We start from the raw sequence: 27,536 nt of genomic DNA on the forward strand, positions 1-27,536 counted from the left end.
ACACTTCAGCTCCAAATAGACAAAAAAATATTGGCTGACACATTGGTACTTGACTTTTTGGGTAATGAGCAAATGGAGGAGCCCATTCTTGGAGGCGATTTGCAGGCAAATGGGCTTAATAATCACTGCAAAAGGACTGATATCTCACACATGCGCGCACACGCACTCACACACCCTGCAGCTCCGTCAGATTTTTGTCTTAACACTCTTTGTCTTTTTATGAAACCACCCACTTTACCAAAACACAAATATTAAAACACACTCAAGTGAGGACTGGTGGCTTATATTGGGCTGCTAATGCGGGCGTCTAGTTTTTCCAGGGTGGGATAATAATGATCTTTAGTCATGATACTCTTGATTTGTTTGATAAAGCTTAGATTACAGCCCAAACACAGCCTCTCCCGAGTGGCAGTGAGGTCCACACAAGCTTGAGATTCATTCCACATGACACCAAACCGAGTGCACACGATTGAGCAACACAATTTACATAATGTAGTTACTTGGAAAATATCATCACTTCCGCAAAAATAGGAGGAAAACATCCGGCAGCAGGCTCTTGCACAGAGGAGGAAGATCTTCTGCGTGTGTTTGACAAGAGTCCTCTGGAGCAGGCTGCAGGACACCACAGTCCGCTGTGCTGCTTCCCGTTTAGCACTGACTCGTTTTTCAAAATAAAAGTGGCTTAACGCGGACGCTGTAAGGGAAACAGTCCTGGCAAAATTGTTGACTCTAAATGTTGACGCTTGACAGTGACATCCAGCCTGCTGTGATGCACGCAGCATGTGCCTGCATCGTTTTGAGAACCGTGTACAAAAAAATGAATATAGTTGTCACATTACCTACACTATACTATGGATTGTTTATGTGTTTGTTGTGGAGCACTTTGTACCCCTGGTTTTGTTAAGTGCAACACAAATAAGTTTCATTATTCTTAAGCATATGGAAAGACAACCTCAGTGTGTTCAACAACCCTGCCCTGATCTCAAGAAAAATTATATTTTCATTTTTACTCATTCTTTTCACTACTGAGACATGATATAACTGAGAAATGTGATTAAAATCATTTTTTTCCTCCACAGCTTCCATATGGTACACTTTTATATATTCCTTTTCTTCTTGTTCTCCTTTCTCACTTGATATTGCATACATATTGATTTTATCTATTTTTCACTTACATTTTGTATATTCTGTTGAAATACATATTTTGATTAATTTTGACTTTGTCTCAGTTCTATACATACACAACATATTAAGGAGCCCATCCTATTCCCATTTCCTAGTTTAATAGTTTCATTTTGGTGGTATATTTACAAAACATTTGCATGTTTCTATGGTCAAAAAGCACCTCAGGTCCCTGAAATGAGCTCTTTTGGTTCCTAAGACCCCCTCCATGAAAGCCATCTCTGTTATGATTGGCCAGTCTCTTAGAGTGTGTTTTACATAGTAACACAGGTAAGTGACAAGAAAATCCAGGGACACATTCAGTCTATAAACAGTGTGCACCATTTTACTGTGGTTTCCGGTTGGAATGGCATGCTTCCTTGGACCAATGTGAAATGGCAGTGCATATAAAGCATCTAACTACACTTACATGACACAACAAGATGTTCAATGCACCATCATTTCCATTTAAATAAACATTTTTCTATGTCTTGTATGGGCTGAATGTAGCCCTGGACTACAAACAAGGTGTTTTGGGAGAGACTAAATTTACTTATTGCATATCCAATATGCTCTTTAGGAAGACCTACACTGCCTCTGTTTGGCTAACCCTAACTCCAATCTTAACCATTTCAGAACAGGGTTAAAATAACACATTCTCAGCAGAACCTAACCTTAACTAAGCTCAGACTAAAACCAGCATTCTATACACATTTTTAGAAATAAAATCAGAGTCCCACCCTGTTGCACTATGCAAAAGACAAAAGGTGAGGGAGTGCATCCATAAGACTGTACCAAGTCTGACAGTCTCTACCACTCAACACTGGGCATCAGGACGGCCACATGGACTCACAATAACTCTGATCCCATGTTTAATGCACTGTGCTTCAGCAGCAGGACTCACAAAGCAGCAAATATAAAAGTCGATCCCACATGGCACAGTGAGGGAGAACAGGGTTGTGAGAGTCTAAGGACAGAGGATGTTGTATTTTTCTGTAAAGCCCTTTGGGACAAATTTGTAATTTGTGATTCTGGGCTATACAAATAAATAAAATTGAATTGAATTGAATTGAACAGCGCCTTCACATTCACAGGATTAATTATGTGTTTGTCAAACCCTGAAGAGGGTTTAGAGTCAATGTGTATTGGTCTGATTAGTAGCCTTGCTCAAATCATGAATTATATTGCTTCATTCAAAGGCGGAATAGTTTGTTTTCCATGGTTGTCTGCATCGCCAATAGATTAATACCAAGAAAGAATCACAGGACTTTGTCTCTAAATGGTGTTTTACCTGCCACCTGTCACATGAGACACTAGGGGCCATGCAGTGCTTCATTCTTCCTTTGTCAATCATCTCCTCTTGTTGTACACCCCCATGTAAAGTCGCGACCTTTATTGTGAAATCAGAACAAACTTTGATCGGAAATGTACTTTGTTGCTAAATGAAAGGTACCTTCACAGAATAGCTGCTGGTGGTAGTGCACTGAGGACCGATTGAGTTCATATTGCCGTTTCCTCATTTTCACACTACCATATAATTTCAGGCTATGAAATCATACGCGATTTGACTGTTAGAATTGGTCACGTTTTTGCAAACAAGAGCAGTTCAGCACACAGCGAGTGTTTTATTGTGAAAGCCGCAGCCGGAAAAAAAGTGTCTCATGTGATTGTGGCGGACTTCACCGGGCGGTCAGTAGACTAGAGGAGCGTCCTGTCAGCTGACTGGCAGCATCTCTGTCCGCCTGTCACAACACCGTGGACCTCCTGCCTGCCGAGCTCCTGCTAGCTGGTAGCCCCTAGCCGCGGCTCCGCTCGGCCGGACCGGGCTGTTATGATCCCGGGAGCCAAACACGGAGAAGGAGGCTCGTTCATCCAGCCATGGCGGCCGAAATCCAGCCGCAGCCGCAGACTCGTAAGCCCGTCCTGCTGAGCAAAATCGAGGGTTTCCAGGATGTTGTGAGCACGGCGGTGATCATTCCCAAGGAAGACGGCGTTATCAGCGTCTCCGAGGACAGGTAAATGCTGTGTGCACTTGACCGAAATAAATATAGGTGAATATCAGCCAGTATATCCATGAAAGTGCTTGATTTACCGCATGCAATACTGCCCTTTCTCCCCCTGCGCACCGCGTCCCCTCGTCTCTATTGATCCAATAAAGCCTTTTTGTGTAAAACCGCTCAGTGGTAGTAAAAGAGAATATTCCTCATAAAAAAAAATAGCTAGGTTAACGTCAGCTGACTTGGCTTAGTCATTGGAGTGCAGTAAAATGCTGATAAACTACCGTGTGCCAAGTATGTACATGTGGGAATGTAAATAATGCTGCAGAGTTTACTGTAATCAAATTGCTCTGGTTATTTTTAAATTTGCAATGACTCCTATCTCATACAGTAGGTCTATATGAACTGAGGCTTTCTAGTAACACAATTTTGGACCATGCATTTTTTTTTTTTTTTTTTTTTTTTTTTTTTATTTACAGTATGGCATAAGGTTTAAGCTTTTGTAGTACATGGATTTGAACTCTGACTAATTGCAGAGTCTAATCCTTATTGGATTGCATTGGGGAGAGGAATATAGCCTAATAAAGAATCTAGTGTTATACTCTAGCTACTCTGTCAAAAGTATAGGCTGAGCTACATCATCTGCATGTTTTTTTTTGTTTGTTTGTTTTGTTTTTTTACGTGTTTATGTATTTATAAAATATGGATGCTGTATATTCATACTTGAAATAAATTCTAGTCTATCTGTTTGAGGTGTGAAGCTATTGGCTGGTTTATTTAGTTTAGGTTAGTTTGAATAAGCATTTTGCAGTCCCTCCTCTAATCTCCCAGTTGTTTACCTGCCTGGAGAATGTGTACATATTTTACCTACCTGGAGTGTGTGAGACTAGTGTGTGTGTGTGTGTGTGTGTGTGTGTGTGTGTGTGTGTGTGTGTGTGTGTGTGTGTGTGTGTGTGTTTCTAGTTGACACACATCTGTGATTGCTTGAGAATGTGTGTACAGTTGTATATGATGCCATAACACATTATTTTCTCATTTTACTCCTCAGGACGATTCGGGTATGGCTGAAAAGGGACAGTGGTCAGTACTGGCCTAGTGTCTACTACACAATGCCAAGTAAGTCAGCTTTGCTTTTTTTTCCCATGAACTAATGCATACAGTCTGGATCTGTCATAGTTTTTGATCTTGTGAGATATTCTGCCATTAAAACGCCCATCAGTGCAGCTTCATTTCCATTTTTGTCCTCTCTAAGCATCTGTCAAAGCATCTCAACAAGTCAGGGATAAATGATTACTTGTGCTATTTTTCAGTGTAACCAAATATATCTTAAATATGTATGAGCGTGTAATGAATATTTTATGTCTCCTCTCAAATTGAATACCTGCAAAAACTGGATTAGCTTGCCAAGAGTGTGTGCGATTTCACAGACAGGTGTGGGTGCTATTTGGTTTCTTTGAAATCTGCTATCCAGCAGTTTAATTTCCTGCTGAATACTATAGTTGTGTTCCTTTTTTTTCTTTCCTGTTGCGCAATAGAGGGAATCTCATGTGGCTGTCAGAAACGCTGCCTTAGTTAACACAAGTTACAAAATCGAAGCTTGATATGGTAAATATTTTAGCAGATGGAAATAAAAACTGAAATGTGTGTGTGAAATGGATATGAGTCACCGAAAAAAAAAAAATAGAAAAAAAAAACAGAAAAAGAAGGAATTATTTAAGGAATGGTGTTTTTGAACTAGTCAGCCTCTCATGATGGAATATGTTATTCACACATTTGGATGTCTGTGCATCTCTGAGTTGCTCCAGCTTCGTCACTTAGTTTTTCATTTTTGTGTTGCTCTCTGGGAACAGTCATGTCAGGTGGGGTCAAATTGTAGGGATTTTATTCCCACATTTATTGAAGTTATTTTTCATCTTCTATAAAACTCAGCCAGCTCAGCCAGGACATTGCTGCAGCGCACATTTTTCCAAATAGTTCAACATAATGATGATAAATATTTAAAGAGATTCTTGGTTTGTTTTCCTCCTTCTAAATCAGTTAGTGACAGTTTCAGCAGAGCCTACAGCAAAAAACTGCTGCAACATCTACAACTTGCCACATTTAATAAACCCATTCATCCAAAAATATCAATATTAGACAGTCTTGCAAAGAAAATTTGAGTGTTGTGGTTGTGTAAGAGGAGGAAGAGACTCAAAGTGTGGTGATACTCTTTGGTCACAACACAATTGGTAGATGGTAATTGATAGTAGCATGGCTACTGTGTTGCCTTGCTCCTCTTGATCTCAGATCTTTCTGCCTCTCTGGACATTTCTTACTTTTATGTATTTATTTTTGGTAGGAAGCCTTTCCGATTCCTCTCAGCTACGTTCTTTGAAGGGCCAGACTCATTGTTCTCACCTCAGCTGTAAAGGAAAAAAGGATTTCTGCAAACAAAGGGTGTTTACAGGTCCTCAAAATGTCTCAAATTCAACTTTAAAAGTATTAGACCTTAAATAGTTATTAAATAGTCTTAAATGTGAATTTATGATATTTTCAGTTCATTATAAAGATGTTACATATTTTCAATTATCCACCCGTTGCTTTTTGTCAAATTGAGTGAGCTTTTTCTTCATCACAGTCAACATTTCTGTTATAAAACTTTCAGCCTATTGAACCTGGTTATGCCTTTATAATGACTTGCTACATTTTACCTGCTGGGAGAATTACTGTTGTAGATTAACCCAAATCACTTTATACTTACTACATACTTACAAGAGAGCAATCCAAGAACCTCCTCCTCACACAAGTTATGTGGGAAAAAGTAATGGTTAGATTTATTACAGTACCACATAAATGAAACTTGTGATACTTCTTTATAAAGCTTATAATAGCAGCTCATGGGATCATCTGACCATCATATTCCTACATAAAACTTCACTCTTCTCTGGACCAAGTGTCTCTATCCTGTGATGCTTAATTGAATAATCAAGATGATTTTTCTGAAAGTCAATGATGAATTTCAGTAAAAATCAAACCTCTCTCTAGTGCCTCTAGACACCCTGGTTAGACAAACTGGAGATTTCAGTGTTTGCAGACGCTCAGGTGCAGTAAGAGAGCCTGATGGTGGTCAAGGCTGCCGTTGAATACTTCTGCTGAATTTTCCTTGACTTTGCTGTAGCCAGAGAGCAATAATAAGCTGCAGAGGCTCCCACCTTCACCTTGTGAGCTGGCATTGAGGTGCTCCCTGTGGTCATCCAGGCTGGCAGCGCCCTGTAAGCCCCCGTTGTGGGTCTGAGGGGCCGCAGCCTCTCGGCCTCGACCTAGGACCATCAGCTCTTTGAGGCTGGACTCCCCACCGCTGGAGAGCTGAGCTGACAGAAGAGACATTTGGCGGTCTTTTGCATTCAGTGATGGGACTTTGAGACTGTACTGTCATATTGATTATTGATTGATTGGCGGTTCTTCAAAGCTGTTGCAGTGCAGTGCATCAAGTGAAACACGGGGCAGTTTGGATTTCAGGGAAATTATTAGTAGTAGTCAGGGCTGTAATGATTCATCCATTGCATCGATGAGGTGATTTTTAAATTCTTCCAGTTCAACTGCACCAGTCTGTTAAAAGAGATATAGTAAAATGAATCACTCTGACTTCATCCTGCATCAGTATGAAATGCTTTGGAACAAGTTTGTCAGAATTCACTGCAATTTGCGTCATTGTTTCACAGTAATGATTTTTTTTTTTCACATTTAAGAAAAAAAATAGACCTAAATTGTTGCACATGTATATTCAGCGGATATAGAATTTTGGCTCAAGGTATTGAATTGATTCATTTAGTTGTTAGTTGTTGTGCCCAAAATAAAACAGTATTTCTTGAGTAAAATCATGCACACTTGTAAAAATCTGACTGTATAGCCAAATGATTGGGTTTCTCCAGCAGGATCTCAGTCCTTTCCCCTGATCAGGGGAAACCAAGTTTTTCATTTACATGGCATTTCTGAAATCAGACAACAGCCTTGCTTGGGAAGTAACCGGATTACTAAAGTGCATGTAAAAGCACAAATTGTCCCTTGTCAGGAACCAGCGAGGAAGTAGGATACTCAGATCCCTGTAGACGTCACCACCGATGCCAGGGACAGACTTCAGCTCACTTGTGAACTGCATGTCTTAAAATTACCCATAAATTGTTATTTTGTGTCTTGTCTGGAGTGTTTGCTTTATATTAGAGCTGAAAGAAATTGTCTTTGTTTGCTCATCTGTGTCACCTGAGTCACTTCATTGTGCTGTAAAGCTAATTGAATATGTTCTTGCTCTATACAGCTGTAATTTGAGCTGTGACTCATTGTAAATTGCTTGGCCTCAGAATACATTGAATGGAAAAGCGCAGATTAGTGACTAGTAAGTTACTGTTTACAAAAACTGTTTTTCTGTCCTTTTCTGTGATTTCATTATTGACATTTTGTGACTTTCACTCTTATCTAATCAACACGAGCAAACAGATAAGTTTGTATCCTTAGCGAAGACACAATGCCAACACTTAGCTGTGTATTTAAAGCCCTTGACTTGCACAGATTATAATGCGAATGGCTTGGATCTCACTCTGTGTGCATTAATACGGATGATTATTGTTATTGTTCTTATTATTCTCGGTTACAATGGAGAGTTTCAGTGTTCAGTGATGTTGCTTCCACGCTGCCAAGAACAACATTGTGGGTGAAAGGCTCTGATTGTTAGAGTTCAACAACCTATAGTGGTCAAACAATCAGCTACAGTTTAGTTTATTTTTGCAAAATTTAAAAATACTTCAAATTGATGAAGCGAACAAATGATATCCAATGCAGGGAGAAGCAGAAAACCCAGTGGGCTTATTTGAAGATTCCACATAAATAATTGTAAATGTTATAATAAACAACAATAACACTAGTAGTGTGTGAGTGATACGCATGAGTGTGTGATGAATGCATGTTAGTTATTCTTTCATACACCCTTATTGAGTGCTGTGCATCAACAACAACAACAACAACGATAATAATAATAATAATAATAATAATAATACATAACTCTGCTGTACACGCCTACACTGCTGGCTCTGTTAATGCCATTTTCAGCTGAACAAAACTCAGCAAGTCGAATTTAAAAAATAAATACATGTGAAGACCACACAATGGGAGTCTGCCCAGAAGTTCACCAAACAAAACAGTGATCTTAACAGGATGTTTCCTTGTTTCCGCAGCCACGTGCTCCTGCATGTCCTTTAACCCAGAGACCAGGAGGCTGTCAGTGGGCACCGACACAGGAGCCGTCTCTGTAAGTTCAGCCGCCAGCCTCGACCCGCTTCCCCTCCGAACACAAAACTCCCATCTGTCTTTCTTCTCCCCGTTCACACACGAGCGCCAGGACCGGCATGTTTTCACGCTCCTCTCAGTAGTAATGACCTGCGGGGCACATTCCTTTCCAAGCGGCTGTATTTTTTTTTTGTTGACAGGAACATCTTAGCCCAGAGAGATTCCCCTTCCGTTTATTTGCAAATAAAACACATTACACCTCTAATTGTCGGTGTTTTTATGAAAATGCCTTCTCCCTGGTCCCCCTTTAAGAGTGTAGTCTGCTGGTGAGTGTATTGAACAGATTGGATTTGCGTTGTTGTCCGCTCACTGTGACTGGTGATGACCTCTGAACCCTGAAATGTTGTCTTTTCTGTTCAGCTCGGGCTGTTATGAAGTGAAACTGCAGGCTTGTTTATCAGATACATTAACAGAGATAAGTTGTCGACATGACCGCGTTAGTTATCTATTGCAGCTCTTCCTTTTTTGTCATAAACAGTCGCATTCTGTGACTGGAGAGTCCGATAAACACAGTGCGGTCCATTCAAGTACATCACAATTCATTTTAATCCAGTTTTTGTTTTTTTGTTGTTGTTTTTTTTGAAATGTGGAACAAGATTCCTTTGTTCTAATCTCTGCACATCCTCCTTATCTTCAAAATAAACCATCTGCTGTTTTGTTTTCCAATCTATTCACAACTTACTCCCAGTCTGTTTTGCAAAATTAATTTCATTTCAGTTCACAAATGCAGAATTGAAATATAGGGTCAGCCAATAATCCCCATCCCGCTTTCTTCAGGATGTCCTCCTCCATATTTTCCATTAAATCCTGAGGGAGTCTCAGTAGAAATTCCACTGGTCCAAACTCGTTTAAGAACAAACTGTTTTAATATTTTAATATTCACCGTGCTTGTAATGTAGTCACCTTTCTGAGACACTTGCAACACCTTAGGTATTATGTTTTCCCTTAGATTTCATGTATTTGTTTGAATTGGCTTTCATGTTTTATATCTCATTTTTGAAGGGTCACCCGACAAGCCCTTATGGTGTTTATTTTTGTTTTTCTTTTTTTGGCTTCTGCACATGTCTTTTTTTTCTTTTTCTCAGTCTTTATATTTTGCATGTACTTTGTATCATGCTTTTTAATTATAATGTGCAGTAATAATAATAAACTAAACTAGAGCAAGTAGGCCCCACACAAAATCCTGTGGTAGGACAGTCATTTCAAGTCACACAGTAACATAATCAGACACATACCAGGCACTTCAACCCTGAGCAAACTCACCGTACTACAAGTCAAGTGCCTACATTTTCAATGCAGGTGGCACTGGCCTCGAAGGGAATTACACCACAGAGCAGAGAAAGCAGGACAGGTCAGGACTCAGGAGCTACTTCCATCAGCATTTTCTGGAGAAACTCCACCTGCCTCGGCCCTGAAACAACATAGTAATAATAATGAGGCTTATTTGTGCTACACATGTCAAGTAATGTTGCAGCATGTTTAATTCAGAATATCATTCTGCAGATCTTCTAAAACACTATTTTTAACATCTTTTTGGGTGTAATTTGATGAAGAAGGCTTGTGGTGTTTAACTGGCTGAGGTAGTAACCATTTTGATGCAAAGCCGTCCTGTGTCTCATATATGAAAGGGATGGATTTTCCTCTCATATTTGCAATGAATGTTACATTTTATGTCAGCTTATTGAATTTATATGAGGTAACAGAGCTCTGCCCACAGTGTGAAGAGCTAACTTTAGCTTTGTATGTTTTGAGGACTTGAATGAGAGGATGCCACCTCTCATTCATTTTGACCTCAATCAGACCTTTTGCTCAAAATCCATATCCTCTTTGATTATCCCACTAACCTAAGAGCTGTTCTCTCGGTTCACTGGCCTGTGCATGAGCCTGCAAGTTTTTTTTTCCCCCCAGTAATTTACATTTGGCCTGTGAAGCCTTCAGTACCTTCAAATCAGACTAGTGTCAGTCAGGCCTGCCTCTGCCATGCTCTTATATCCCATCAGGTCACTGGAGGAGCTGCTCTCCTCTCTGGTGTTTTTCAGGCTGACCTCCAGATACTCCACAGCAGCTGATGATTTTTATGCTGCTGGTTCTTTCTGCTAATCTTCCACATGATTTTCTGATTAGCTCGTAAGTGGATCAGCATGAAGTGGCTTTGTTTCTGACAGCTAACCTCTGTACAGGTTAGAAAGTAACCGGCGTCATGTGTGTGTTTTTAGGCATCCCCTCTTTTCCTCTTCCTCCTTCTAGATCTAAATCGATGAAGTGTCAATCTTTCTGGGGAATAAACCCAAGTATAATCACATTTTTGTCCCAATTTTGGTTATTTTACAATCAGAATGTGGTGATATTGAATAATTTTATATTGCATAACATATAATAGTGTACTCCTGATGCAACGAAGCAACAAATTACGAATGAAACCGAAGTATGAATTTTGTATAGCTGCTTTAAGTATTAAGGTTGTTTTGGAAAATGGCATCACTATTGTATTTCAGTTGAATTAGTTTTATATGTTTCAATTGAAATACCAGTCTGATATGTTAAAGTCAGTAAAATACGATGAAGATTGACATGTTGTGTGTTAAGAAAATGCCAAAAACAATGACAGTTTGCAGTAAAATACATCATTTTACCCATTCAGGAGAAAGTTTGCTTCAGAAATCTGCGGTTCTGAGTGGATTTGGAAACCATGCTATGAGTAAGTGGCAAAATGTTTCTCCATTTCCTGTCTTTCAGGAGTTCATCCTGTCAGAAGACTACAACAAAATGACCCCAGCGCGCACCTACCAGGGTGAGACAGGAAGTGTGTGTGTGTGTGTGTGTGTGTGTCCCTCCCTGTAATCTTGTGTGGTGTCAGCCAGTGTTGAAAATGGCTAGAGGAGAACTAAAAGTGCACCGCAGGAAGATTTGCTTCTAAATGCTATCTTTGTTGCACACAGTAACAGCCGTCATGTCACCGATTTGCATATTTTCCAAACCACAGTGTAGGGCCTCGGTGTAGAACATGATCTGTTTTTGAAAGAAAATGTAGCTTGGAAATATGTGGCAGACCCCCAGCGTGGAGTGGAAAACCACCTGTCATCGTGAAAGCCCATTTCCAAGAGCTGTCACCCTACCAGGAAAAATTTCTCTGAAGTCTGACTCCCTGTCTACCTGAAATATCTGGACATTACTGTTATCAATTCCACGCTTCAATTATTATTACCTAAGTAGTTTTAGATCAGGTCTTTATTGCCAATAAAGTCGGCACAGCGCTGTGTACACTCTAAGACTTTATGGACTTTGTTCTCCGGTGTCCATAACTTATTTTAACGCTTTCTTTTTGAGTATAAGTTCCCCAACCAGCGTGCGGCGGTCAGTCCCTGTACTTCCCTGTACAGCTCAGCCATAGGAAGTCATGGGAAAACTGTTTCTTGAATGATAGGACAGTGTTTCCTGAAACCCTGCTAACCCCATTGCCTGATTCATCAATACACACGCATGCTGCGCGCGTGAGCTTTGTTCAAACCCACAAAACATTATTTTGAATAGTCATGGCCATCCCAAGGTTTCCAGTGATGGTAAATGCATCCTGCTAAATTACATGTGAAATGTGGATAAAATGATAAGATATCAGGCTGTTTGATATATTGTTGCAGCGATAAGACAATGTCATGCTTGGGTTTGAATATTTCACTCAGTGTAAGTGTGATGCAGCTTCAGTGTGTTGAAAGTGTTGCAACCAGCAGATACAGAGTGTGTATGTGCCGTTGTTACCCAATACAGAAAAAAAAGAGTTCTTTCTAAAATTGTTTTTTAAGGAGAACTTTAAGGGAAAATCTGAGTTTAAGGGGGTGAACTGTGCATTATATGGCTTTCACTGTCCTTTTGCACTACTATGTTTCCTTGTAACATGCTTCTTCATATGTACTGTGAAATGTCTCTGCACCAGTATCACCCACGATCAGGTTCTTGTGCTTGTTGGTGTTTCGAAGCGACTAAAAAAAATGCGTCTAAAATGCCACATTTCTGTCTGTCCTGTCTGTGCCTGCAGCCCACCAGGGCAGAGTGACAGTGGTGCTGTTTGTGTTGGAGATTGAGTGGGTCCTGAGCACCGGCCAGGACAAGAACTTCACCTGGCACTGTTCGGAGAGCGGTCAGCAGCTCGGGACCTACCGCACCGCCGCCTGGGTCTCCGGACTACAGTATCCTTCACCAGCTCGCTCACCTCGACACTCGTCTGCTCTCGCTCTCTCTGCCAGCATCGCAGACCTCTGTCACGCTGAACTGTTCGGTTTATAGCTCTGGGCTCTGCTTAATGAACTCGTCTGCTGAGCTGCTCGCTGAATGGAGTGGAGTAGAGGGGAGCAAGTGGCAGCTGACAGTCCATTTTTGGTGTTACAGACCCTGAAAGATGTGTTTCTTTTTATTATGACAACAAAACCTGTCCCTAAGTCCTGCCTTTCATGTGGCACAGTCCCTTAAGACACAGTGCAAGTGAGATTAGCTTCCAGTTAGTCTGTATTATTGGGAAGGACTAACAATAGGTATCAGTCATGCTGTTGTCAAGGAAACGGCCAGGCTAGGTTTCTGTAATGGCCAGATGAAAGGCTGTGAGAGCGCTCAGCAACGACACCGGTCCATACCAATGAGCTGTCATGAGGTTATCAGACTGCTGGTGTCCCTCGAGCCCAACAAGCCACCATCCTAAAAACTGCACTTTCTAGTTGGCACGGCAAGAAAATGCACGGGTGAAATTTAAAGAAAGTGAACAGTGAAGGTTACAGGTTTTTTTGCAACATTTCATCAGATAGTGTTCTGTCTTTTTGACTTTGAGTGGCCACATCGGAAATAACCGCACCAAATTTTTAAAATCATGCATCATTTCCCCGTTTCCCAGTGAATGAAAACAACTGGAAAATCAATTGTTGTTCTTTTTTCTTTCTTTTTTTTACTCTAACAACCATAGCACGCAGTTAACTGCCAATTGGTTTTCTATTGTGTTGTTTAATTTTAAGGCAAGAGGAATTAGATCAGATGGGATAATTAGGTTACTCCTTGTGCAGTCGTTTGTTCCTCTTGCCCTCCATTCTGCAGTGTGGACGGTGTTGTAATGATTTTGGCCTGTAGTGATTTAACCAGGTCAGAGGAGGACTGTGTGGGACAGGGGCCTTCTGAAAAGCCAGTGAAAATATCGAGTTTCAAGTAATCATTTTGTTATGGAGGAGAAGAAGAAAGTCACTGTGCTCACTCAACCAAGTGCTAGACTACAGTTTTGGTTGTTTTGGTTGTGTTTATTTAATCCAATTATAGTTTGTAGACTTTGGGCTGTTAAAAAACGGGAGATAAAAAGAAGAAGAAGGCAGTTAAGACCTGATGTGTCTGCGGTTTCTCTGCACGGCAGTTTCCTCTTCCTTGACCTTTATCTTCTCCCAGGTTTGATGTGGAGACCAGACATGTGTTTGTAGGGGACCAGTCTGGTCAGGTGACCATCCTGAAGCTGGAGCAGGACAACTGTAGCCTGGTCACCACCTTCAAGGGACACACTGGTACTCACACACACACACACACACACACACACACACACACACAGAGTCATGCTGCATATATAAACACACTTAAACCTCTTCAACCTTGCTGTTCCCATCTGTGGATCAAATACAAATTCATGCCGCACAGCCAAACTTTGTTTAAACCCACATAAATTTATTTTAGGTTTTAGCGGAGATCTTAAGGTTGCCAAAGATACCAAATATGTCCTGATTAATTACAGGGGAATGTTTATAAAATGATGCACAAGATATTACATATTTTCTGTGTGATGTAATTTCGCAGCCATAAAACAAAGGCATCTTCGGTTTGAATATGTCTCTCACCATAAGCATGACGTAGCTTCAATGCATTGTTACAGTCAGTGGATACTGTCTATGTGACATTGACATATGGAAAAAAAACAACTCTAACTTTGACGCTGCTGATGGAGAAATTTCTTGGAAACTCAGAGTTCAAGAGGTGATGAAGCTGTCTTGTAGCCTGAGCCCGGAGACGATTAACAATATTGAAATTTAGACTATGAGTGGTGAAACAATATTTGTTCAGATCTTGTCTAGACAAATACAAATAACTGGTTACCCTAAAGTGTCCCGGAGCTGTGTTTCCCAGTCTAGATGATTTTGGCATCCTGCTTCAGAGTGCTCATGACTCAAACAGACAGAAGTTTGTGGAAATGAGCAGGAGATCTTTGCCTCATACATGCCTCAGATTGCACGTTGCACACATGATGTTGCAGAACTTCAGGGTTCAGATGGTATCAGTCGAACAGCTTTGAAGTCAGACTCTGCCAGGAAGAGTCCGCCACAGGATAAAACAGCAAGTCAGTGAAAGGAGCATTTCACCCAAAATACAAAGAAATATATTTTTCCCACTTATCTACTCTATGGTCTATCCATCCAAAAAGCCTCTGTATGATTTTGTGAGGTTTCCAGTCTGTCTCCCAGAAACCCAAAACCCTGGGGCTGGATGGGTATTCATTTGTGGAGCTTAAACCATCAAACATTTACATGCAACAGCTCTTTCAAAACACAGTTCCCTTGGAGGGAAAAAGAGTTTTGTTGGGGAAAACTGTATTTTATGTGCTCCAAGTGAATTTAAAAATGCAAGGCAGACAGATAAAGTTTGCCATGGAAGCAGACTGGAAACCTTGCCAAATCACACAGAAACAATCTGGATGGATAGATTGTGCAAGGGGACAGTGAGATTTGTTTTTTTTGGTTTTTTTTTTTTTGGTATTTCGTGTGAACTGTTCCTTTAAAACAACCGCTATAGAGAAGCCGAGGTAGTCGTAGTATGAGCTGGTTACATGCATTTAGTCTTCTTCAGTAACCTGGCAGCAAAATTGGAGCTCTGCTAATTTCTCACTGCGGCAGGAGAACAGGGCATTTCTGTGGCCAAGAGGAGAGTTTATGAAATCCATGTATGAATCTGTCATTTTCACCGAAACTGATGACTTATCTAATCTTGGCAGTTTTTCTACCTCGGTAAAATCGTGAACCACGTTATTAGTCTTATTGCTTATATAAGGCTCTCATATGCAGGCTTGATGTGATGTGCAGTGTAACAGGACGAAGAGACGGCTCATGTTGTTCAGTGTTGTGTTCAGGGACAGTAATACCTGTCATGACCTAAAATCCTACCATGATCCATGACTTGAGCTCGGTGTAAACGGGTCAACCCAGCGTTTTAGTCCCAAAATCTAAACCTCGTAACAGTCCAAGGTAATAATTGGCTTCAGCTCCGATCAGCACAGGTGTTAGTGGTGTAATTTGCGACTCACGTAGGTACGACGATACCGGACGTGCTCTACATTTGAGGTAGGACATCCCACCTCAGTGTAACATTAAGCTAAGTTATGTAATAAAATACCAATAAATAACCATCTTTTGGGTTGGATTGTCACATGAACCGATACTACCAATACCACATAGATGCCAAATTTCAAGAAACCTAATCGTATGGCGAGTGGTACTCCTCCTACTCCTCCTTACCTGCAAATTAACAAAAAACTCTCGAATAGAGCGAATTACAAAAGCTACATTTGGAAGAATTTTGCCTCAGAGGAAAATGGAGACGGCAACAATTTCCAGACGAAGGGTGGAAACACATCCAACCTCGCCAACCAAATTCATTATTTCTAATTATTATATCACACAAATTTATCCTGAAGTGTGTGGGATATCGTATTCTCCTTGATATCGAAATTAGTATAGAAAATTGTGGATTTTTACAGGTACTGGCATTGGCTACCAAAATTCTGGTATTGTGATATCCCTAGTTGGTGGCCTGACTCCGTCTCCATGCCCTGCTGTCCCCTGTCCTGATCCCCCTGCACTTTCCACAGCCATTAGCTTTGCTTCACTCATGCATTTATGCAGCGTATCATCCGTCAGTCATTGTCGTGTGCTGCTGCCTCAGTCGTGGCCTCCTGCTGCTTTTGTTGTCTTTATTTTGTGTGTTTTCCTCTGTAATACGGCTGCATTGCTTTGGTGATTTGCCCATTGGATCGACACCTATTGCACACCTTGCTGACCAGGAAGTGGTCTCAAGATTTCTTCCATTTTCTCCATCTTCCATCTGTTGGTTTTTTGGGGGGAGTGTTTTTTTCTCGCCCGATAGGAGGATTAAGTCAGAGGGTGTTGTCCTGTTTTGTTTGTTTTACACTTGTGGGCCTGTAAAGCCCGACGAGTCTGTAAACAGTGATTCGGGGCTCTAAATAAACTTGAAATTAGTGACGCTTGTAAAGAGAGAAGGCCATCAGGTCGTTGGTCGTCAGAGAAAACAGTCGGGTTGGAAAATGGTGACACCAGTTAAGAGGTGAAAAATGTGGTCTGGGACTTCTGTAAACAATCTCACATTTTTTTTTTTTTTCTTTTAACGGGTTTGTCCTTGGTGAAAAACCCTCCAGTAAAACCTGCTCGCCTGGTGTCAAAGTGCCACGACAAAGATCTCAGTTTTTGTCTCAGTTTAGTAAAAGCAGGTTTTGGCACATCCACTTATCTGTTTACTAAAATAAATATCAGCATAGCAGCGAGAGGAGCCTCCCAGCAAATTATACCTCTGAGGGGCGACGTGCGTTACGAAAACATTTTCAATATTCTAACACATGCACTCAGTGACAGAGAAGAGACATAATTACTTGCATGCATGAACAAATTTCTGTTTGGCAGTTATAATGAGAAAACAGCGCAGAGCAGCACCAGAGACACCAACCCAATTCCTCAATTTGTAAATGAAAATAGAATCGTAAATATTGTTAAAGGCTGCGTTCGGCTTAGCAAAGCAATCACCACAGTCTGTGTTCATCAAGGGATCATTAGTAACCCGAAGGAGGACATTTCCACTGGTACAGTTTTATTTACCGGGCCTTTACAGAGGCCAGCGTATTTACAAGATGAAGATGAACTTAATTAGGTCTCACAGTCCTTTTTTTTTTTTTTTTTTTTTGTCCTTATCATGACCTGTGTCTTTTAATTGTTTGCCCGCTTTATTCATACATCATTGTATTTGTTTATGTGTGTGTGTGTTCTCCCGGTGCTGCAGGCAATGTGACAGCGTTGTGTTGGGACCCGGTCCAGAGGGTGCTGTTCTCTGGCAGCTCAGACCATTCCATCATCATGTGGGACATCGGAGGACGCAAAGGCACTGCTATCGAGCTGCAGGGACACAAGTAAGACTCACACACACACACACACACACATACACACACAAACACACATCATATTTACTGTCAAAGTCACTGACATTCATTGCTATTTACACCGTCTTGAAGAGAGTTGCCAGTCTAAACTCTGTTCAATTACAGTGACTCACTTGAAAGGGTTCAGTCCCGATTTGTGTTTTCTGCGCTATTAAATCAAATCAAAATGTCGACTGTTATTGAACGGCGGCGGCCATGATGCTCTGCTGCAAGCCCCAGTCCTTGAGTGTTACCTTTTAAAACAAATGGCTTGACACACTCCAGTCAAAGTCAGACGCACCCCGTCCCTTTGGCAGAGACAAGAATAAGTGATGGCCAAACTGCGTGCCAGACAGATGGCTCCGTTTTTAACCCTATAAAGCCATTTGTATCATATAGATAGATAAATAGATAGATAGATAGATAGATAGATAGATAGATTTTTATTGTCATTGCACAATCATATACGTATAATAATGCAACGAAATTAGGGCTCAGTCCTTTCAGTGCAGGGGAGAATAGAAAGCATCGTGCATCTTGCTAGTTGAATAGCCAAGTCCAGTAATAGATGGCTGCAGCCATGTCTCTGATATCAGAAAAAATGCAACAGTCACGGAAACACTTGTTGGATGTGCAAGCACAGTTCGTCATCCCGTGTTCGCCATGGACCTGGCGCTGGAAAATGCTGGGAGGCGGCGGCCCAAAGGGCTGTCCTTTCAGCTGTGTCAACGCGCCGGCCCTGCAGCCTCGGCGTCCTCCGGAATGTCCTGGCAGCGACGAAAGTCCGGTGAAATTGGCAAATCATATATGATACACGTTATCAAATAACACATTCCGTTTTCAGTTTAATCAATACTTGACCAAAATACTGTTGTATACCTTTGAACACTTCCCCTGTTCACCCTGGACCATACCATTGGCACTTCAAGCACTGTCATATATTATGCAACAGAAAAACCGTATGTAATAACATATTTTTTGAAAAATCTTTTTTTTTTTTTTTTTTTTTTTTTTTTTTTACATTTTGTTATAGGACTAAATAAAGGGTTCAATTTCAAAAAAATGGAATTTTCTGCCAATTCTTTGATAGTTCAGGCTTTATAGGGTTAAAATGCCGGGGTACCAGATGAATCCCGCGGCTGTACACGGGACACTCTTCAGCGGGGCTGGACGCTGTGCACAGGGTCAAATATGGGGGCGTCACAGTGGCAGCCGCCTGGGCTCCTTCCTGTCTCTCTCCACATGAAGTAGAAATACCCCCCAAAATCTACAAGTAAATATATGAATGAGTAAAAATAATCAAATTTGGTGACATATTTCATTCAATACCTCAGCACTGATATTGTGACAATAATGCGTCCATAAGGTATTTTCTCATCACCAAGCAGGCAGAGGCAAATAATAGAGGAGCTACAACAGTGTAACAGGTTAAGAGAGTTGCATTTCTTTCCTGAAATGAAGCCTTTAAAACCAGGAAAAGACATCACTCATATCATATCACAGTATTATGATAATCCAAAATGCCAGACGATATCTGGTCTCATATCACAATATCGATATAGAGTTGATGTATTGGTACATGTGAGGGAGTAAGATGACAATATCAAAGGCAAAGTCAGGTATGCAAATAGTATTTCCATGTGGCTTATCTTCTTCTTGTCCATTGGCTCTGTGTGTGTGTGTGTGTGTGTGTGGGCGCGTGTGTGTGTGCATGCTCTCCATACAGTGACAAGGTGCAGGGCCTGTGTTACGCCTCACACACTCGTCAGCTCATCTCCTGCAGTTCAGACGGAGGTATTGTCATCTGGAACATGGATGTGACGCGGCAAGAGGTAAGAGGGGGTTACGATGCAGCAGGAAGACACACACACACACACACACACACGCACACACACTTTTCAGAATCACTAATGGCTCGAGTGCGCTGGCAAATCTCGTACAACATGGAGAGAAGACTCCATGTAAAAAATGCCATGCACTGTGTGAGTGTGTGTGTATGTGTGCGTCTATACCAATTGTGTATTCCTTCCCATTTGCATATGTGCACATAATATAGAGCACACTGTATTGGATTAGCTTCTGATTGTGTGCTTATGTTTGTTCTCTCTCTTACTGTGGATTAATCTCTCTCAAGAGTTCCATGAAAGGTCACCAGATTAGTAAAATGTCCTTTTGATTCTTGCTCTCTCCCTCTCTCTCTCTCTCTCACACACACACACACACACACACACACACACACACAAGACCTAGCTTTAATCATTAAGCCGTGCTCTCTCTTTCTTCATTCCCCTGTGTGCTGCCAGGACTTGATTGCTTCTCTGTTAACCCAAAATCACTTCCATGAAAAAATGACACCCTCTGTGTCATTCTCTCATGCCGCGGCCTGCTTATTTCACCAGAATATTCATCTCCAAATTATTTCCACTGTTTCTGTCCATTGCTTTGCGCTCTATTTGGAACCAACATCCCTCCGGGGCGAGTTTTGAAATCGCGCTGGTGATGGCTCACAGCTTAAATGCGTTTGTTTCATTCTGTGTCCGTGAAATAAATAAGACTCAACCACATACTTTGTTTGTGACTGCTGGTTATAATTAAGACCTTGTGCACGGAGACTGCATGTTAAGCTGCAGTTTGCGTGTGCATCTCCTGTATTCCATGGTTTAAAATAAGATCGGCAGCTCGCTGTTCTTCAGTCATCGCTGTTATATGATGATACCATCCAGCTGGGTACCAGGGGTGCATTTACACTTCAGGTCTTGATGCCCAGATCCAATTTTCTGTCTGTATCCGATTTTTGTTACTGCCTGTTTATACCTGCTTCTGAAAGTGACCCATCTGATATCTAACCAGCCAACTGCTAACTAACTGGTTCTGTTAGACAACCAATTCAACGAAATTGTGGCACAAAGGATTAGACGGACACTTTGCTTAGAGGGATTTTCCGGTGATTCGGCTGTTGTGGCAAGAAATTATGACTTTGGATTACTGTTATTATGTTACATCACTTTAAATCTGTCATTCTTGTTTCTCTGCTGCTTCCTCAGTTAACCTGTGAGTCAGACTGTATTAGGCAAGATTAAAAACAGCTAAAAAAGAAACCAGTTAAAAAAAAAAAAAAAACAACAACAGCAAAGAAAGCAGAAAGCAAACTTCTTGTCTGTTTATTTCTGTATCTTTTAATTTTCCCTTTGCACTGTGCTACTTACTGATTATACTCGCAGTGCTCGGTGTCATGTTTTGATGAGCAACATTTACCGTATGTAGAAAATGTTACCTGCATATTGGACACCAGGCTGGATTGTTACAAAAACAAAAAAAACAAACAAAAAAAAAAAGTCAGTCCTGTTTGCCGTGGCCTGTTGGCAAGGCAGCAGCCGAATCTAAATAGAATCAAAGTGAACTCTGAAGTTTGTGTTTTTGCCCAGACTCCAGAGTGGCTGGACAGTGACTCCTGCCAGAAGTGCGAGCAGCCTTTCTTCTGGAACTTCAAACAGATGTGGGACAGTAAGAAGATCGGCCTTCGACAGGTACGCTCCCGCCAACCCCCAAAGCACCGCCGAGGATTTGATCTGAGGACACAGGAATTAAAATGAAAGGCTCACCGTCGACAAACAACATCTTTCACACACACAGCTCTCCCCTGCCCATACTTCACAGCTTTGAAACGAGTGTATACAACCTCTCAGCTCTGCTCCGCTAATAGCCTGCAGACGTCTTGCGGTTGTTTTATTGTCTCACTCTTGGGGACAGCTGTAGGCTTTGGCTTCTCACTTCCAGCAGGGTATTACATCTACCCATCTTGTGAATTGCACAAGCTGCACACTGAAAAACAACACGCCGTAAATAAGCCAAACGCAGCAAAATTATAGTGATGACTTTAAAAAAAAAAAAAAAAGAGCGATGAATGCATAACGGTAATAATAATGCATAACATTTGTGAGTAACACATGTTTTTTTATTAAAAGAAAATCTCAGTGCCAAAAGTGCAGTGGAGGTTTTAGGGGTAAACAGTTATTTCAAGAATAGAGTGTGAATTCTTGGTCAGACTGACAGGTCAGGTCATCGCAGGACAGACCAGGCGCTCACACACACACACACACACACACACACACACAGTCAGTGTTACTACAGGGCAGAGAGGAGGAACCGGAGATCGGGGAGTGGATGTTGTTGAACTTTGCTCTGACAAAGCTGGTAAACTTGGTACACAGCTCCTCTGAGGCCTCCAATAACGGGAAACACTGCAGCTTTTAGGAGATTTAGAGGTTTATAAGTTGCCCATGTTTAGTTGATGATGTAACACAGTAACCTCATTTAACACAGTGGGATGCACCGATACCACCACATCTTTGGCCCAATAAGTTGATGTTGATATTGTGATGATATTGTAGGGTTGATTGATTTTTGCTAAACAATCATTAGTAACGTGGATATGATGATCAGGCAGGTAGAGGCAAATAACAGAACAGATATAGTCTAATGTGTTCCGAAAATTGCATCCCTTTATTGAAATGCAGCCTTTAAAACCAGGAAAGGTTTACATTATATTATCTCAATATTATCCATATCCATATGTTATTGATATATTGCCCAGCCCTAATATTTTTTTCATGCAAAAATGCAGTAATTTAACATACTTGGCTTTTATTTTGGACATGTTACTCAGGGTTTTTGGTAAAATCTGTGATGCAATACTCTGGTTTACCCTGATATCAGCACCAATGCTCATACCAGAAATTTGGACTAGTATTATGGAAATCAGAGTATGAGGTGTTGCTTCATAAAATTGTGATCATGCTTCATCAGACAATTTCTCAGATCTCTGGTAATAATTGCATTATGGTACGCATGAAAACATGCTGCTAAGTCCCTCTGAGTGTGAGTGTGATGTCTGTAGTGTTAACTCTCTCTCACATTCTCGGTCTCCACAGTTTTTCAGGTGTTGTTTCTGTTTTTGGTCGACTAGAACACAAAATGCAAAGCGCGTAGTGAGGGACGACTGTGCTGCAAAGCGTTGCTGACTGTCTGCACGCTCAGGTTCTCCTCTCTGTCTTCAGCACCACTGCAGAAAGTGTGGCCAGGCAGTGTGCGGGAAATGTTCGTCCAAGCGCTCCACCATCCCCCTCATGGGCTTCGAGTTCGAGGTGCGAGTGTGTGACAGCTGCCACGAGTCCATCACCGATGAGGAGTGAGTAGCAGCTCACCTCTGCTAGTGTATGCTATGAAAAGAGGAGAGAAAAAACTTCTGACTGGGAAGCAAAGCGGGTGCAAATCCAACAGATCAGGCCAAACATCTGCAAAAGTGGATGTGCTCCAAAACAATTACATTTGTCTTTTTTTTTTTCTTTTTATTCTTCTCAGTCCTTTAAATAGAGCCTTGTAGAATAAGCTCCTTTAGGATTACAGGATTTGTAAAGGGCCGAAACATTGACTTTATTTTACGCGGCTCAGTTTAAAACGAGAAGAACAAAATTACTTTGGAGTGCATCCACCTTTTTATGTTACTGAAGCCTCAGTAAGATGTACATTCTCTGTTATGCACTAGATAGGAGAAATGGTGGTGAAATCTGAACATGTGGAGTTTTAGTTGGATTAATAACACTTTTACACTGTTATTACTCTGATTCTTTAGACAGCATATCAAGAAAGGAAGATTACTTTGAACTGAGAACAGTCTGAGCCTCACTGTCAAGTAAATCGTGTTTCCCCTTTGTGTCTTCCAGTCGAGCGCCCACGGCCACCTTCCATGACAGCAAGCACAGCATCGTTTACATGCACTACGAGCCCACCACAGGAAATCTGCTCACGTCTGGCACCGACAAGGTCATCAAGGTCTGTCTGAGTGTCTGCTGTATTCAGTGGAGCCGGTCAGAAGCTCATTATCAAACAAGACATCCGGACACGTACATGATTTAGGAGTTTGTTTTTGTCATTTAGCCTTTATTTATACAGTCTAATCCTGTTGACGTTAGCGAGATCTTTTCCAGGAGAACTGTGGTCAAGGCAACCCTCTTGCTGATTTTCTTTTAAAGCATTCCTTGCAGCAACACATTCATTTACATAGACAAATAAAACAATAGAAATACAATAAATGATGGATAGTCTCTAAAACAAATAAGAAGAGCATAAAATCAGCCCGCTCTTCACAACAGACCAGCCTTCATTCTTTCATACAAATACAAATAAATCAATAATCTCTCTTTCATAGCACTAACAGTTTGGAATTAGTTAGTATCACTTTGCAAATATCAGGCAGATATTAAGTCATTTAACCCAGTTCCAGTATGATAGATATTCCTGACCACAGCCTCATTAAATCAGTGTGTACGATGCAAAAAAAAAAAACATTTAGTCTTCAGCTTTAAAATCTCGATCTTCTTTAAACAAGTTTAAAAAAAATCTGCAAGTGGTATGAAATAATCCCACTTGTTTCCATTGCAGCTTCACTCGTTTCAGGATTTTTTTTTTTTTTGAGATATGTTGAAACAAGCCACAGTAAGGCAGATCAGGCCACAGGTATCAAGAAAATGCCACTTGATTCAAGAAAATTCTAGAAACAAGTTGATTGAATCGGAAAAGTGGGATTATCTCGTCCCACTGGCAGATTTTTTTTTTCACTTGTTTGAAGAGAAACAAGATTTCGAGAACTGAAAATGAGGCAAAAAGTTCCTCATTTAAAGGCAGTAAAGTATTCCCCCAGTTGAATATGCGAGATGAGTCATCCCGCACTGACGAGCTGCTCATCCTAAATTAATTTAATTAGTCTGGGCTTCAGTTTCACTGTCCCATGATGGTCTAAATGCCATTCAGATGCTTTTTCACCCTGACGAGATTCAAATTCTGAGCAAAACACAGAATACTTGGAATATTTTGACATGAAAATGGTCGAATCCAAAGACACTGAGTAGTCGCACAAAATGTCGGAAAAATCGGAGACCTCAGTCAAATAATTGGTACCAGCCTGCTCAAACCCGCCTTGGTCAAACCCTGTTTGAAGCATTTGCTGCATGATATTCCACAAAGATATTGTGGGGTTTCATTATCCAGTTCCTGCCTGGGTTTTAAGGAGAGTCAGCAGAAATGTCTCTTGAGCAGTTAGTTTACATGCACTCTTACAAGACTGGTTGTGTTGTGTGTGTGTGTGTGTGTGTGTGTGTCTCTCCAGCTATGGGACATGACTCCTGTGGTGTCCTGAGGTCTGCGGGTGACCCGGAGTTAATGGGAAGCTCTATTCACCCATCTGATGAAGGCTTACACATCATTTTTGGCAGTCGTACTTGAAGAGGAGGGGGAGGAGGAGGAGGAGGAGGATAACGATCAATATCACAGTCATCTGGATAACGTTTAACAACTTTTCCCAATAACATTCACATGGACATTGCAGCCAGTAGAGCCTCCATCTGGCCAGTCGGGGTGACCAGAGCAGACCAAGCGCGATGGGACAGGCCTTGGTTGATGTCAGCTCACGGATGGAGACATTTTGTGTGTGTGAGTGTGTGTGTGTGTGCGTGTGTGTGATTTCTGTGAGGAGCTGACACACCTTCTTGTTGACTTTATTTTAATGCATTCCTTGCCTGTCTTAACCTGGAAACTGGGCAGCACAGAAGCAGAACTCAGCCAGCGTTTGGGCCCTAAACATGACTTGTCTTTGTCGTTTTGTTTGTTTGTTCGTTTGTTTGCTTTGGTTTTTAAATGGAAATAATCCTCTTTTCCACTTAACTGTATTTTCTTTGTGGTTTTCATTGCTTTTCTTATTATTTTTTTTTTCTTTCCAAACAAAGGAACCGTCGACTCGTGAAATCGATAGAGCATTCACAACGGGCAAATGTTTAATCTAATATCAATAACACCTGACAGAAACAAGGCGGGCATTCCGGCAACTTTAACCATGTGACGCTGAGCTGAGTAAACTGCTCATGCTGGCCCCCTGGATTTTACCACATAAGGACATGAATACCCTCACTGCTTGTTGTAATACTGAGCTTCTTGTTTTAGCCTGCTCTGCCTCTAATCAGCCACTAGGGGGAAGAGTTAGCCTGTTGAAACAAGCGTCCAAGCATTTCTGTCCATATACAGCATATTCTCAATGATTAAATAATACTTAATAGGGCAAAAGGCCAGGACCAAGGACCATAAAGCAGTTTTTCTTACTGTCAATGGGCCAGGTGTGCAAACATGGAGGTTATCTGATGTCGACCCGTCCCAGAGTGCACATCATCCAAACACACACAACTGCTTTTATCAGTTTAAAAAGCCCGTCTGTTTCCCTGCTGGCTGCGAGATCAAAAGAGGTTTCTCCCAAAGGATTCGCGCTTTGAGGTTTATCATGAACAAGGAAATCGTGCTAATTATATCAGATCATTACTTTGCATCCATGTTTGATTTGACAGTATGTTTTGATTGCAAATGTGGAAGACCGAGGATTTAGGTCAGATGGCTCACTGTCTCATGATGTGACTTCATGGTATGCGCCTGAATCCACTCGTCTACAGAGAGCACCAGTCAGGTTCTGTAATGCGTAAACCGAGGCTTTGAAAAGGTTTGATTGTGTTATGAAATTGACAGGTCTCACGTGAATATACTTGAAATTATTTTTGATGCCGTTTTCACCAAGAAAAAATACTGGAGCACGTTTTTTTTTTTTTTTTAAATCAGCCTTACCATGAAAAGAATCTCTTTTGACAAAATGTTGGCAAATGTGCTATATCGTCACTGAGGGGTGTGTGATGGCTGTCGTCGTTTTATGATGAAATTGTTATTTATTATGACTGGCGTCCATATGTTTCTGACATAAAAATGTACATATCATCAAGCTAATCACTTGCTGTGGCTGCATGTACTTGAATCAGGACTAAAAATTGTGTAATGAACATTTTTTTGCATTGATTGTTTTTGTGGTTAAAACTGTTTTTAAAAGTCATAATATATATAAAGCTTTTGATGTTTTTGTTAATGCACTGAATTAAGAACCAAAATTGCTGCTGAAATGACAGTTTAAGTGTTTCTCATATTTTGTACTTGAATTGAAAGTACATTTTGATGAAGATGTATAATTTTCAGATCTAAAATAAGGCTATCCCCAGAATTATATACAGCAGTATATAGAGAAATAGTCATCAACAGCCATTTATAAACCACTAAACACCTTCTCATATTGACACATATCACTGATCCATAATATACTCTACAATTTAATAAATCACACATTAATTTTGATTTATTTTACATAATAATGTGATATAGTTTTGTATGGGTTTTTTTCGTACAGATCAGTTGTACGCAGAGGCAACACACATGACTGTGCAGAATCCCCCAGTACACAGGAGACACAGTTATGAGATGCTTAAAGCCTCATTCCAGTCTAAATGAATGACAGATCATATTCAACAAAGGCCTGTTGGAAAATTCTCCTGTGGTTGGAAAAATGAAGATAGCTGAGCAGTTCGTGGTAACCCTTCATGCTCCCATCTGACTGCAAACAACATTCAAAGTTCAAAATGGCAGGGATGTTGGTAACGTGCTGTGACAGCACTGGGCTTAAATCCGTCAGTTACGTCTTTTCTCTCGTAGTTGCTATTTTAAAAGTGGAGTTGTAACCCAATCCGACGGTAATATGGCATACATGACTTTCTGGGCCGCGCCATTTTGACTTGTCACATGCTTCTTTCCATGCTTCTGTCTGTCTCAGCAAAGTTTTTCCTCTGCAAAATTTTCAGTTCCTGCAGCTTGAACTCTTCGTCCCTTGTGCTCCCCATTCCTTTTGAACGAAAATCCCTTATGTAAGGCAACCAACACTTTCCATAAAATGTCATTACTTCTTCAATTGAGTCAAGTCAAGTCATTTTTAT

General features: G+C 41.0%; 1 protein-coding gene across 1 annotated transcript; it reads left to right on the top strand.

Annotated features, from left to right (window-relative positions):
- The first annotated feature begins 2,668 nt into the window (after positions 1-2,668).
- On the top strand, positions 2,669-27,511 carry wdfy2 (WD repeat and FYVE domain containing 2). Its single transcript, XM_030080724.1, has 12 exons — positions 2,669-3,176; positions 4,207-4,274; positions 8,366-8,439; positions 11,214-11,268; positions 12,511-12,661; positions 13,893-14,005; positions 17,553-17,679; positions 19,415-19,520; positions 21,114-21,215; positions 22,746-22,876; positions 23,412-23,520; positions 24,854-27,511. Exons 1-12 carry the CDS (start codon positions 3,040-3,042, stop codon positions 24,881-24,883), a joined length of 1,203 nt encoding a protein of 400 aa, XP_029936584.1. The 5' UTR covers positions 2,669-3,039; the 3' UTR covers positions 24,884-27,511.
- Positions 27,512-27,536: the final 25 nt, after the last annotated feature.

The sequence above is a fragment of the Myripristis murdjan genome, chromosome 21 (genome assembly GCF_902150065.1).
Source record: "Myripristis murdjan chromosome 21, fMyrMur1.1, whole genome shotgun sequence".
In the NCBI taxonomy this organism is placed as follows: domain Eukaryota; kingdom Metazoa; phylum Chordata; class Actinopteri; order Holocentriformes; family Holocentridae; genus Myripristis; species Myripristis murdjan.

Coding starts and splice junctions, on each gene's coding strand:
- wdfy2 (XM_030080724.1), top strand. CDS start 3,040: ATGGCGGCCGAAATCCAGCCGCAGCCGCAGACTCGTAAGCCCGTCCTG. Junction 8,440..11,213: donor CCGACACAGGAGCCGTCTCT/GTAAGTTCAGCC, acceptor CCTGTCTTTCAG/GAGTTCATCCTGTCAGAAGA. Junction 23,521..24,853: donor GCACCGACAAGGTCATCAAG/GTCTGTCTGAGT, acceptor GTGTCTCTCCAG/CTATGGGACATGACTCCTGT.